Source organism: Rhyacophila brunnea, unplaced genomic scaffold (assembly GCF_057557595.1).
Source record: "Rhyacophila brunnea isolate RB1 unplaced genomic scaffold, BYU_Rbru_1.0 scaffold_17, whole genome shotgun sequence".
NCBI classification, from domain to species: domain Eukaryota; kingdom Metazoa; phylum Arthropoda; class Insecta; order Trichoptera; family Rhyacophilidae; genus Rhyacophila; species Rhyacophila brunnea.
This window is the reverse complement of record NW_028232827.1, coordinates 29744921-29760380: the sequence shown is the minus strand read 5'-3', so window position 1 is coordinate 29760380 and position 15460 is coordinate 29744921. Positions and strand designations below refer to the sequence as shown.

Here is a 15460-nt window from a genome sequence, read left to right as displayed (position 1 = left end):
CAGTCAGGTGTATTTTTTTTCATTGAACTAAGATTACAATGTATAGATAGTAAAGTTCTTGTTAGTTTTTAAAATTCAATCAAACCCTGCCTAATATAAACCATAGTAGCTAATAGTAAAAAAATATTCGTTTATCTATAAAATATTATTTATCCATTATGGTTTGGTTCAGTGGCGCACCCAGGGTGGGGGCAGGGGGCCCTGGCACCCCCCAAAATAAAAATTATCAGAATGTAATTCACCAGCACATTTATAGAAAAAATTCTTGGATTTTAATTTCGAACACAAAAATTTCGAAAATGTCGGGGTTTTTTAGAAACCCAATCCCTAATGAAACTGTCAAAAAATTTTTCGGTGTCCACTCGAATTCCGGAGTGGTGTACACCGAGTGCAATAGACACAAACGACCGATAAACGAGAAATTAGTCTGTATTGTGTTGAAGAGGTTTGTGTATAAGTTAAATGCAATAATACTTTATTTTGTCCATTGTCAATTAATATTTTGTAACCTCAATATTAAAAAATCGACAATAAAAACTCGGCGATAAGAACGACTACAATCACCACAGTCGGCGGTGGTGTAAATCAAAAGAACATTTTTTTCGGTGGAATTTGGCATAAATATTGTAGCATAAATATTGTGCAATATATTTTTTCATTATCATGTGTCGATACTCGACAGCTCCATTATTAAAGTAGATGTATTAAAAATCGCCAATAATTCACCGTACAAGTACCCTTAATTTGAACTAAAACACAATTTGGAAAACGTTAATTTAGTGTTTCACACTGCCTTTAATCTTAGCGGTAGGCAGGGGGCTGCCAAATATCCTAGCCTGAGGGCCCGTTTCAGGATGTGGGGACCATGGTGTAGAGACCGATAAACGAGAAATTAGGCTGTGAAGAAGAAAAAGAGCCTATGGGACTAATTTACATTCTCCTCATTGGGCCCCCCCCCAATATTAAATCCAGGGTGCGCCACTGGTTTGGTTTAGGCAAGGGTTAATGAATTAAAAAAAAACTAATCAACACCATCTGTAATATTATTATGTATGTCAAAAAAGCACGATTGAAAAGGTGTGCACTGTTTTTGTCGGATCGCCCATGCCCATAGCATATCTAAACTATTATGGTTTAGTTTAGGCAGGCTTTAATTGAGTTTTAAAAACTAACCAGTACCATCTGCAAATTGTATTCTTAGTTCAATGAAAACAAATATTTATGACTGACAAAGTTTAGTGTGTATTAATATTTTCTGCAACAATAATTGTTGCAGAAAATACTGATATTATATTCATATTAAAAAAAAAACACTGTTCAAAACCACTTTAACTATCATGTTAAATTCACTTTTTGAATGATAGAATCACACATATTTTTTTTAATCCGTTTATAGGCTCTCCTGTAAAATTCACTATTATTTGGTCTTTGTCCAGTTTTCATTCTCAGGTCTTCAATTATTGTTATTGACGCAGATGACGCGATCGAATTTTCATACAGTTTAAAAACTGGTAAATGTTTTAAGCGGGTGGCTTGTGTCTATGAAGTAAACTGCCGCTGCGTAATAATATAATATATTTTTTTAAATCTATCATTAATACACGGTTGATTTTAAATCTATCATTAATACACGGTTGATTTTAAACACAGGTTTTAGAAAGATATCGTGAGTATATCCGCATCGTATCACTTACTCTTGAGTTCTGCAGTTTGTGCCACTCTGGTGTCAGATAATATCTTATTCCTTCAGCTGCCCCTGGTAGAGTAACTCCACGTGCTAATAAGATGAGCAGGACAACGTATGGTGCAATTGCAGTCACCCACACGACCTGGTAAAATATAAAAGAGACTTAACAGAGGTTCACAATTTGTATATATATATATATTGTAATTTAATATAATAATATAATTATACTTGTAATATTGTATGTATATATAGCAATAGAAATAGTTTGTCAATTCTTCAAGATTATTGACTTTATAATTATTATAATAGCGCCTGTACACGTACATGGATCTACCTACTGGCAGCAATAGTGCGTATTTTAAACTATTATGACAATAGCTGTTTACACGTAAAACTGTTGACTGTCTCTCCAATTCATTCTTTAAGAGTGAGCGAGATGCGATGTTGTCATTGTATGGTACTATTTCGTACTATTTGACAGGTAGTGAAAATCGGTCAACCCGAAAATTCGTTCTTAGTTCGTTTTTTTGCCGGCAGGTTCGCCACTACGTTCTACGCAGATCGAAAAAATCCTTACTGTCGCATGAAAATTCAGAAGCTTCCAGACTTTTTTGATTCATACATGCAATCTTACCAACTACAGGATAATACATATTTACACAAATATTTTCTTGTTATGGCCGCGATAATACTTACTGTCAGCAGTAAATCCATGCACGTGTAAACGGGGTATAATATCAAATTGAATAATTCTGTTTTCCCAAGATTAATTATTATTATTCATTTATCGGCGTAACAAAAAAATTGTTTATCTTTTTAGGGCTACAGGGATATAATTTTTCGCATGATCTATGATCATTTTCACAAGAAAACACCATACATCACGCATCAAAAATTACAAAATTCTACACCAGTAAGTCATATGTAGTTTAGTTTTAGTTTAACGAGTCCAGTAAATATTCACTTCTGCCGCCTTACCTTTCCAGCACTTCGTACTCCCTTCCAAAGCGAAAAGTAAACCAGGACGAAGACTCCGAAGACGCAAAGGGCGAGCGATGGTTTGATGGGGCCCATCCTGTTCAAGCCGTCGGATTTGTATTGCTCCAGAACATTGCGCCTGGAATGAGAACAGTTTTTTAATTCCACAAAATAAATAACTAATTGTTATTTACGTATTGAAAAACTTGTATTATATATTACGGTTAGTTCGTTGAATTTTTGAGATATACCCATTTGATTGTTGTTTTTATTTAATAAAACGCATTTTTTTGTAGTACTTATTCCACTTTTAATCAATAGATTAGGACCGGTTTTGTCCGCCTCAGAGGGACATTTTCCATCCATTTATTTTAGATGTATCAATATCTAAACAAAATGAAGATTTACTATGTTACGTACTGGATGTCAAAGGCATAAATTAGGGTCTAATTAATCCATCAAGGATGGTAAGTTTTAAACACACTCTATCGTAGAGTACTAAAACTAAATTAACGTTGACAAATTAATATGAAATGACTTTAGCACGCTAATTGCACTATTAACAACAGTATATAGATCGATTTAAAATACGGTAACTTTTACTTAACGTCATATGACCATGCTACTGGCATGGTCATATGATGGTTTGTCACATTTGAAAATAAGAAATGAAAATATAATTAATATTAAATTTTACAGGTTTTAAAAAAAAAAATTCTTGGATAGTCTTGATAATGGTGTTACAGCCGAAATAGCTATCGACAAACCTTTTTTAAAAACCTGTAGAATTTAATATTAATTATATTTTCATTTCTTGTAAAATGGAATTCTACCAAGTAAATGCTAACTCAATTAATAATTTGAAAATAAGAAAAATAGTAGGTAACACAATGTGTTTAGTATTATTGATTCTAGGATTTGGCTTAAATTCTCTGGCAAACTGTTTAGCAGTATTTATGCATTTTCCCACATTGTTAGTTTTTTAGTAGACAACTATTTCATATGAAATACACAGGAAACACTTAAATAATGGGAAACCTTCTGGGTGTGTAATAACAAGATTTAAATCTCTTCCGTGGAGAAGTATGGGATAAACTCAAACTAGTGTAACAGAATATTTTATTTTCAATAGTTACGTCTGTATGCATTAAATTGTGTCACGTACCTAACTAAAACGCGCATATTCGTATAATTAAAGGACATTACGCAGGCTTTGTATTTCAAGCATGTTATGGCCAGACCGTCTTGAAGTCATAAATAAATCCCGCCTTCAAAATATTGTTCTATGGCGACTGACTTTATAAGTATATCTTATTGATCTGTTCTATGGTAATAATGTAACAATCGAGGTCCAATTGTGTCTAACTTACTCGAAAAACTCTTTGGCAGGGCTGGTAGAATTCGGATTGGACGGCCGTGCAGTCACCAGGGCGCAGTCTGGAGTATTCCATTCGTTCCCACAGCTGGTCCACGGCAGAACTTCCTGGAGAGACGCGAAGAGGTAGTAGACCGCCCAACCGATGATAGTATTGTAGTACATTCCCATGTACACGTCGATCAGGCAGATGGCGTACCCGATCCCTGCAAAAAACAATTTTATTCATCATTGAATATTATCGATTTATTATTAAGTGTGCATCTTGCAACACCAGACTTAAAATGACAATTTGACAATACCATAATAAATTTATAAATCTGACAGGTCAGACCTCAAGACCAGTGATTCTCAACATGTATTTAAGTAACGGAGAGCCTATTTGGAAAGTTGAGCTTATTTTTTAGGTTTAGATATCCCATCATAGTTATTATTGAACTAGAGCGAATTCTAATTGAGAAGAGAATTTTTCTAACAACTATATGAAGGAATAAAAATTGAAAAATTCACATGTAACAATTGCTAAGAGGGAGCATATTAAGGAAGGATTGTGAATATTACATTTTTTGATGATAGGTTACGCAAAGATTCATTTTTTTTGCCTGCGGCGCTAACTTATAATCCGTCATCCCAGACTTTAATCAATGTCATCCAAATAGAGATTCGTCAAGATAGTACAATGTTTCAAAGGTTTTGCCAAACAAAAAAAAATAGGAATCACTGCTCTACACTCTTGGTGTGTCCGTGTGTCGAAGTGGCGTTCCAAGGAAAAGGAAATGCTGGAGAACAATGTTGGAGGTGGCCGAAACCTATACGGGGCTATATATAAATATATTATTATCTATATCCATACCGGGCTGCAGAACCCATGACCCCCACAAAGGGGGGGCTGACAGGGCTCTAGCCTGGGGGCCCGGGCTAAGGAAGGGCCCGGCGTGGCGAATCGACCAGATAAGTGATTTAAACACTCATCATAAATTCTCACGAATAGTAAAAAAGTCGCATGTGGAGCTATTTATATTCAATAATGTTATTGTTTAAAATTATGTGGTTGTACGATAGAATTTTTAATTGTGTATCGATACTCGACAACTCCATAATTCAAATAGATGAATTCAAATATACAAAAAACACTAATTTTTCCGCATACACCATTTGGAAAACGCTACTGTAGAGCGTCACACTGCCTCTATCTTTAGCGATAGGTAGGGAACCCGTCAAAGGTCCTAGCTTGGGGGACCGCTTCAGGATGTGGGGGCCATGACAGAACCATTAATAATAACATAAGATAGTAGTGTATTTTAATCACCATGACGATTAGCAGAATCTACAGATACGTTTAGTTTAATGTGTGGAATTGAATTCAAGATTAACAACTATTAAGACAAGAGACTATCTAGCGGACAATTATCAAAGTAATACACTATTCCACAGTTAATCGAACAATCCCGAATAATGTGAGAGAAAATAATGCTTAGAATCATCTATGGTTCATAGACGATAAGTATACCATACATTTAAAAAACTAGTCAAACGTAAAACATGTTTTTTTTTAAAATAAAGAATAAAATATGGTTTGTATGATAATTATTGAATTTATCTATTTATACGTCATAATATGCAGCTGGTGTACCTACACAAAAATCAGACATGGCATACTATTAAAAATAAATATATTATTATTCATCCATGTGAGTAGGTATAACACTTTACCACATCATCGTCTATAATATGTATGTTTTCATAGGCATATTCGTCAATTTCATCATATTAAACAATTTTCTCTTGATATTACTCGACAAAAAAACCATCGTAAACTATGATATGGACAAGCTAAATATTTAATAATATTTTACAACATGTAAATGAAGTTAATTTGAATAACAATTTTATTTTACGATACGTTGTATAAAAAAATAGGCCTGCCTCTACCGACATAATGTTTCAACACAACGGAATACCTACGTGCAGTGCTCGAAATGGACAATTCTACGAACCGGAGCGCTGCATAATCTTCAAAGAATATCAAAGAGTGTTCGATTTTTTGTTGCCATCTTAAACCGATGAAAGAAATAAAAACAATCTTTGAACTTTTGACATTCACAGCATTATAATCAAGTTATGAGTATGAATACTTAAATTTTTTCTACAAGGTAACTTTGATAATTGTATCTATTTACATCCTTTATTTTCCGCCCTTAATAAAATGGCACTATTGAACTGTGCATTATCTGCATACTTTTTTATCATACGTATGGCATCACAAGTCCTGAAATTTTGTTATATCATATTTTAAATATCTAACTTAACCGTTTTATGGGTAAAGAAATTACAAGACCATAGATAAATTCTTTTTTTTTCGACCATGTCCGATCCTAATAAGATCATATGGGCCTCCACAGAGTAGAGGTTTGTATTAACAGATTTTTTTGTTTTTACGAGAAATGGATCTCAACCACTTGCCTAACCCATTAGGTACATACTCTGATACACAATATGTGTACTTGCCAGACCCAGGATTCGAACCTGGGACCAACGACACTATGGGCCGACGCTTAAGCCGCGCGACCATCGTGGGTGTTGTATATTTAAGATGTTGTAAATATGATATTATATAAGATATTTAGTAAATTCTCTCCTAAAAAAATACACTTACTAAAAGTATCATATATTTAAAATTAATAATCATTACAAATAAATACATTTGTAACCAGTGTAACATGCAAGAAAGCTTCTCTTTGTCAATATTGTCAATTGTTATTGTAATTGAAAATGTGCTAAGCGAAATAATTTGTTCCCGAATTTCAAGGTATGATAAATTTTAATACGTTGGAACGTCATTCATACAGTATATTTTTATATTGGATTAATCTTCAACAACTGTTGTATTTACTGTATTTTGTAAATAATGCACATGTTTTAAAATCTTGGCTTTATTGAATTTATACAATGCAATGACACCGAGATTTTGAGCCGAGTTATAGACTAATTGTTTTCAATAAGAAATGAACAATAATACCACGTGGAGGTGTAAGCATATTCCTGAATGAGGGCGTTAGTGAGGAGAGGAGGGATCCAAGCTATACATTATTAATTATTACATTTACATATTATTATGTCTGTGCATTCATAATTATTATACATATTTATATATAGATAGATAGTATGTAGGTATACATTTATATATTTACTACAAGGTTTACGTATTGGCTATTACACGTTGATAAACAATCATTAAGAAAAATAAGAAATGCATATCCGCATTGGTTTGTTTAATTTTTACAATAATTTCCACATGAGGTGGTACGTTTTTTCATCTTTCAATTCTCTTTTTCGACTTGCCGTGTCATCCGCTGAATGCCGACCTTTAGCTAACCATGACCGAACATATTTTTCAGGATTAAATTGCCTCAATGGCGGACCTACACTATTTATAAATCACAATGCAGCACACGTTTTATTAAGACATGAACTTAATGGTGTCATTATCTCATTTAAAGCGCTAAAATTTCTTTCGCATTCAGCTGTTGATATTGGGATCGTCGCTATAGCTTTAAGGAGAGGTTTCAAATCATCTGGAGTTTTATTAGAATCATCACTCATTTTAAAAACCTAAAACCGCGTTTAATATCTAATTCATTTAAATGAAATTGATGGCATAATCTGATAATGTTATCCTCTCCATATCGTATGTCCACGCCGTCATCATCTGATTTGCGATAATTATTACGATCCAGTACTTGTATACTCTCTAATAAATTGTTATATAGATTAATGTTTTCCTGGTGAATGTTTGCTTTTCGACTGACATGCGATGAACTAAAACGATTAAACTGTGTTTGGGACCAGCATGATGGTAAATCTACAGAATATTTTTCAATAGTTTCGGTTGCAACTTTTCGATCACCTAATTTAATTTTTTTATGTGCAGATATATTATTTTCCTGTGTAATGTTATTGCCTGCTGGGATTTTTAAACAACTTTTAAGAGAACCCATTTTCTTTAAAATGTAACTTACATATAAGTACTTATATAAAACAGTTAAAATTTTTAATTAAAACATAAAACTTACCAGAATGTAGCGACGTCAGCACAAAACTAATTATTATAAACTTATAAACAATCAAATAAAATTACTTTTAGTTAAATTGTAGTAGGTATGCAAGTACACAAAATACTTACAAGAAAGGTATAACATGACATATGGTATATAACTTAATAGATAATCACACGACACAGCACTAAAATATAGGTATTACCTATAACCGCAATGGATAATTTAAATTATAAAATAAATTTAATGTATCTGTCTAGAAATTTATTAATTGTATCTTAAATAATAAACAAGTTTTAAAAGGCATGCGATATTATTTGATTTAAATTATAAATGTATTATTATATTCACAATTCATTCAACCCGTAAAAATATACTATGTATAAAATTAAAACAATAAGTAATAATGTATGTATGCCGAAGTGATATATGTTGTCACTCAGTAATATAAATAATTTATATCTCAAATCTCCCAAGACTGGTGAATTATTAAAAGAGGTATGAACTGGCCAAAAGGAAAAACAAGACTAAATTAACAATTACATATTTAATTTGAAATATTTCAACCCCTTAAAAACATGTTGGTTATTTAGGGAAAACTTTTTACTATTTACTACAAAGGCTTTTGTCAGGGAACACATTTTGTCGGTAATAAAACAATTTAGCGAGCTCATCTGCGAAGGTCTAACTACCTAGTTAGGTTTTTTCATGTAATGTAATATTTATTTAGTTTACACTTTACAGCTTTAGAGTCTTTAGACAATGCATTTCGCCCGAAAGAATACGTAGAAGGCGAACACAAAATTTATGACATACATAATATAATGTCATTGCATACATACTCATAAATTTTGTTTTTTTAACACGCACGCTCTTAATATTTCAGTGCGTACCAAATTCTTTTTAAAAATGCAATGTTTTTTCTGTGACCATAAATGGAAACAATTGAGAGAAATTATACAATACTCTCCAGTACATATTATGCTCGTGTTTTAAAATAATCTTTTTTGAAGGCCAGTTTCATATTGTTTAAAACAATTTCGGACATTCTTAAGTACGTAATATGTACGGGTCATAGAAAATTCAGTGGTTCTAAACCAGTAAAATTATTTTTTAATAAAAAAAAATATTTATGTTTTTGTACCTTTTATCAATTCATTTTCGTAAATTTTAAATCTGACCCGGAACGTAATAATATTAAGTATGACGCTTGAGGATTTTACTAGACGACTCGCTGTCCGTCGGATATTTTACGAACCGGTACGCCGTTTTCGAGGTTTTAACGAACAGGAACGCCATCTTCGGAAATCCCACGAACAGGAACGCCATCTTCATAAATCCCACGAACAGGAACGGCGCTCCGGGGCGTTCCGCTCCATTCCGAGCGCTGCCTACGTGATTTTTTTTAGAGTTTCTGTCAAACACGAGAAAAATAAAATCGATATGTTGAACCTTTACAGAAAATCTGGGCACTTTTCATTACCCATCTCTTTTAATAACTTGCAGAAACGTGCAGTGGAAGGAGAGATCAAATGAACTTGAAGAAAAGTAATAATTTAGTCACACGGAAAATGAATAAAAGATAGCAAATCTTTCTGCTACCTACTGTTTGCACGGCAGGTATATTTCAATCGTTTTCAATGCCATCATCATTTTGGAAGTATATCATCTTTAGACAGGTACGAGTATCATAACAACATAACATTATTTTAACGAAAGGAATGTGAGACCAAAATTCATCACGAAATATCATAAAGTATCAGGGTGGTATGATGTTTTAGATTCAAATGCATCGTAAAGCCAAATTTAAATATAGAACATTCGAAACAAATGAACTGATTTTCTCTGTCAGATCAATGAATTGATAATAATAGGTCGGTGATGTCTTTTGGAAAACGGACAGACAATTTTTATGATTTTCATATATGTCACACTCAATCGGACAATTCGTGAAATCATCGAATTAATCCATGAGGTAGATATTCCTTATGTACACTGTTAACGGCAGGGGCGGCTATACCTTAAGGCGGCTTAAGGGTTCGTATGGACCATCCCCACATCGTTATTATCTCAAAAAAAAACGTCCGATATTTTTATCATTATCATAATATACTTATTATACTTACATGATTAAAATGAACTATTTAAGTTATTTTATCCATCTAAACCCGTCGCAATGGAGATATTTATTATCATTTAAACAAATAAATAAATCAATACTTATAAAATACGTGATAACATAATGATGATTACGCGGTATTAAAATAATGAATTAATTGAAAAAATACGCTCTATTTCACGGTCACGCATATGGACAAATTAAGAAAGCTATGGCGTCTATTTCTCACTGACCGGGCTATCCCATCCCGTCGCCGCGGTACAAATCTCGTTCTAAAAAGTATGTGAATGCATTAGCATTAGTATACGAATACTGGAGAGTGAAACAAATAACCCCAAGGTCAGTAAAAACGCTCGCTGTATATCGTTGTTCAAAACTGATAATGGTAAGTCTATAATAATTATTATTATTAATTAAATTAATATTTTTAAGTACGCTTTTTAGATGTGATTAAGTAACGACTCAGATTATCATATTATTTATTCTGAAAAATTACTCATTTCCTCATTAATAAAATCATATTATTATAAGTAGCTTGGTACTAATGTATAATATGAGAAAGTAGGTAGGTACCTACTATTTTTAATATTTAATAATTAATGGTTTATGCCCACCACCTAGAAAGTCGTCGAGCTGCCACTGGTTAACGGTACACTTCATTGGTGCAAGGAAGAACATACGTGCAGATATAGTCAAAAATTGTGTATACGAGTACTATTGATTAAGTTAATCTTCTAATTTAGACATTTCAATAAAAGTTAGTTTTGGCGACCTAAGTTTTGCCTTTCGGGAGACTGTAAGTATGTAGGTATATGTTATTAGGTACAAAGTCACAGTATGGCGAAAGGCAAAACCAGGTTCAATAAAACCAATATTTTCAAAAAAACACAAATTTCAAATAAAATTCTATTATACTCATACAGTATTAATAAATAAAGTCTCTTTATATCTTTAAACAATATATTAATATTGCCTTTTTAAATCATAATACACATATTCTTTAAAAATGGCGTAATCGGTGTGTAAATATTTTTTTCATACTATCAGAGAAGATATAAGTATTTCCAATCATGACTTTACTAGTTTACTATAAATACACACCTTACATTTAACACATAGAATTATTGAGAAAAATAATGGTTCAATGTATTAAACTTTACTGATTCACGTATAAGAATATTCAATAAAAGTTTAATTCTGATTTTCATGGGCGTTTTTATGATCGGGTGCAACTCTGGTGGATAAATTGAGAGAGTGACTAATAGCTAACTTAATCAGTAGATCAAGGGTCGTTTTGCCATTATCTTCATGTGTGTAGGCTCTGTTTCTATTATAAAGAAAATTTTATTCAACATCTTTGATGAAAACCAATGAATTTCAGGTATATGTACTTCGCCTCAAAAAATGTGCAAGCACTGACTGGTTGACTCTTTGGATATGAAATGTAATTTGAAAATTAAGAATTATGAGACAGTGGCGAAGGGTGGAGGTAAGCTGTCAAGATTCGACATAAATAGTGCACACTAAACTTTGTTAGTTATATTTATTTCTTTTCATTGAACTAAGAATATAATAATTTAAGATGGTGCTGGTTAGTTTTTAAAATTCAATTAAAACCTGTCTAACCCAAGCCATAGAAGATATTAGTTAAAAAATATTCTTTTATCTATAAAATATCTAAAATGATGTATTGCTTAATGGCATAATTTTAGATATTTTATAATTAAACGAATATTTTTTAACTATTATCTACTATGACTTGGATTAGTCAGGGTTTAATTGAATTTAAAAAACTAACAAACACCATCTCCACATTGCTGTCTTAGTTCAATGAAAATAAATACGTATGACTGACAAAGCTTAGTGCGCACTGTTTATGTCGAATCTTAACAGCCCACCTCCATCATTCGCCACGGCCGCAAGATCTATCCTATTCGCAAGATATTTCGATAAATTTCAATCAAGAATATTTTTATCATATTTAATATTAAATTAACTGTTTCACTTTTACATTGTAGATAATTTGTGTTATATCAAAAATTAGTACTTATATGTGTAGAGTGGACAAGGAAGAAAACAGACGGAGAATTTCTGCGTGGAACTGCTCTTCACTGCAAGATATTTGTAGGCATTTTTTTTTAATATACAGCTTACGAACATTTATTGTGTTTTTATTATTTTGTCAAATTTAAGAAGTTTGCTATGCCCTCACGGCGTTTTATAACATAATAAGTTCAATTGTTTTATTCTCAAATAAAATAATTACAAGATAAAAAGAACTTTTTATATACCACGTTTTCAAATTTTCTGCTGAATCATATAAACTTGACAATTCTATGTATTAATAAATATTTTTTTTGTACTTGATAGAAATACTGAATAAGTATTATAGACTACTGAAATGTCATTTTGACATTTCATATTGATTTCCATAGTAACGCACGTATATATTAATAATTCAGTTGCTAGGACCCCCTTATCAACCAATAAGAGTGAGTAGTAAATATTACTTTTAACGATTTATTTCTGAAACATACAAAACAGAATTAACTGAAAATGAATTCAATTCTGCTTAAAGATGGCCAAAAGTATTAAAAGAATGCATTGTCCTCGTGTTCTCATATATTCTAAATGTTTCAAATGTCTAGCTAGTCGGAAAGTTAGTTAAAAATATTTTACAGACAAGAAAAAAATTGTATTGGACACACAAGAAAAAATCTGTACCGGACAAACAAGAGTATATACGTATATATAGTATAATACGTTTTTATTAGTTCGTATGAGCTAATAAAAACGCGGTAAAATTCCAGCGGCCGAGACAGTCAGATTTAATAGTATTGAATCGATTGTAAAGGTGTTATATTATATGATAATTTGCAATAACACTATATAACCAACATTCAACCTATGCCCAAGAATTGAAATATAAAATGAGGGAATCTACTTTTAGCGGTAATATTCTTCTTGATTTTCAAATAATATTACATTATGAGAAATCTTTAATAACATACCGGTTGGTTATAATATGCTCATTGGCCATAGTATTTATTTATTACACAGGGAAAGTGATAATTGGAGAGAATAGCCACCATCTTCCTGGCGGGTGAAGTGAAACATAAAATTTTACGATAATAATTAATGGCATCTGGACGTTGTTAATGAAGCATTCGCGGGCAAGATAACGGAATATGTTTTGCGTACAGATATCAACTAAGTAGTAATAATTAAATAGAGTTTGTTGTCGGATGCAACATACTTAGATAATGGAGTTATTCGATAATGTATTTTGAAACTATGGACTCATTTGTTTATTTAGGGTCCCGTGTTACAAAAATTAATGACACAAGCGACGAAATAAATCGCCGGATCACCCTCGCCAACCAGCGTTGCCAACTTGCCAGATCTAGCATTTTTAAATAGGCATCTAGCTTCCAAATTTGTATCTGACGAATGACGTTAAATCTAGCCCATTTTGGCATCGCAAACAGCTTACAATTTCTCATAATACAGCTAGAATAATATGATACCAGATTTGCTTTAAAATTTGTATCTTATATCTTATGCACTAAATAAATGCTACATACAAAAAATGATTGACTTGCATTGATTTTATGACTAATTTTATTAGTTGTAAAACACGAAGTTCTTCTTCGATCTTTGTTTTCATAAAAACATTGTTAATAATTATGAAATATTTTTTTTTGAAATGCTAGTTTCTAGATATCTTTTGAATTTTGAGAAAAATCTAACACTTTTTTCTGCCATCTAGCTTATTTTATTTTTTGATTATTATTTATTATGGTTTGATTTAGCAGGGCTTAATTGATTTGTAAAAACTAACCAACACCATCTGTAAATTGTAGTCTTAGTTCAATAAAAACAAATACTTATGACTAACAAAGTTTAATTTACACTATTTATGGCGGGTCTTAACAGCCTACCTCCACCCTTCGCCACTGCTAAATACTATAAATAAAGTGTATATGGCGGAGCTACGGGATGCTGGTAGGACCTGGAATGCCGCAAGAAGATTGGCTAGCGACAGGAATTCTTGGAGGTACCATGTCCATATATTCCAGCTTAGGTGCGAACATCGCTGAAGAAGAAGAAGAAGAAGAAGAATGTAGGTACTTTATTTCGCGGCATAATAATTTTACGAGTTCATTTACCTACGGAAAAAAATACTGCTTATATAAGTTTACGATCTGTACATGCAATAGAAAAAAATAGACGGAAAATCGGTCTCGCTGGCATCCGTGGAGTAGGGAGCATATGATATTGCGTGACGATATTTTATCTCACATTCCTTTCCATCGGATAATTGCATATGCTAACGAAATTTCACTCCCAAAAGATGTCTGTCAAATTAAATGAGAAAAGATTCACTTGAAAAAATCGTCAGGAAAATATCTTATAAGATAATAATACACCACCGGAATAATAGGGTTGCCATTTTCTGGCGGGTCCAAAAAAATCAATCAACGTTTCGCTTTTATTCTGTGCGAGAACGGACATTCCAGGGAGGCGGTAACGAGCGGTGAGTACGCCTGCCATTATGGCCCGACCGCATCCTACAAGCGTTATTTTTACTTTAGGCCTCGTCATAAAGCTCCCTCGAAAAGATATCGAAGAATATTGAGGTTATCTCACGATTGTAACGGAGGTAAGTGACATTTTGTGATAACACATACGATGCAAAACATCGTTTTATTATTTCTCACGTATAAGTGTGTATCTAACGTAAGTACACGGCATCCACGTATGGTTGCGTTAAGTCACAGGTCAGGTGTTTATTAAGTATCTGGACATGACGAACGGATGCGGTGAAGTGCGAATGTCCCACTGCGGGCACATCGAGGTGCGGTAAGGTCCCAATGTGCAGAACTAACTAAGCAATAGTGATGCCAATTGGGATGGTAATAACTCTGTTCAACCAAAATGCTTCCGATGTTGAAATATTCCACCTACGTGAGAATGAGTATAGGTGGGCATTGTTTAATAAATTCTTAAAATAGGGGTTACTTAGCTCATTCGTTGTATTTCCTTGTATCTACTTTAAAAAAATGTATTTACTCATTCTACTGTTTAATAACTTAATACTGTATATATGTATTTCTTTTTTTATATATTATACTGTTTTCATATTATTTTTTGTTTTTTTAAATGTCATATTGAACGACTTAAATTTTTAATTTGTGAAGTTCACTATATGTAAATAAATAAATTTTAATTATAATTTAATCTGT

General features: G+C 32.4%; 1 protein-coding gene across 1 annotated transcript in view; it reads right to left on the bottom strand.

The window, feature by feature from the left end:
- The window catches only part of SerT (Serotonin transporter), a 114324-nt gene that overhangs the window by 28743 nt on the left and 70121 nt on the right, over positions 1 to 15460 (bottom strand). The window contains exons 5-7 of the mRNA XM_085944181.1: positions 4036 to 4246; positions 2666 to 2804; positions 1695 to 1829 (exon numbers count right to left, since the gene is read on the bottom strand). Of these exons, the coding sequence (XP_085800307.1) occupies positions 1695 to 1829; positions 2666 to 2804; positions 4036 to 4246 (485 nt within the window). The remainder of the gene's footprint in view (positions 1 to 1694; positions 1830 to 2665; positions 2805 to 4035; positions 4247 to 15460) is intronic.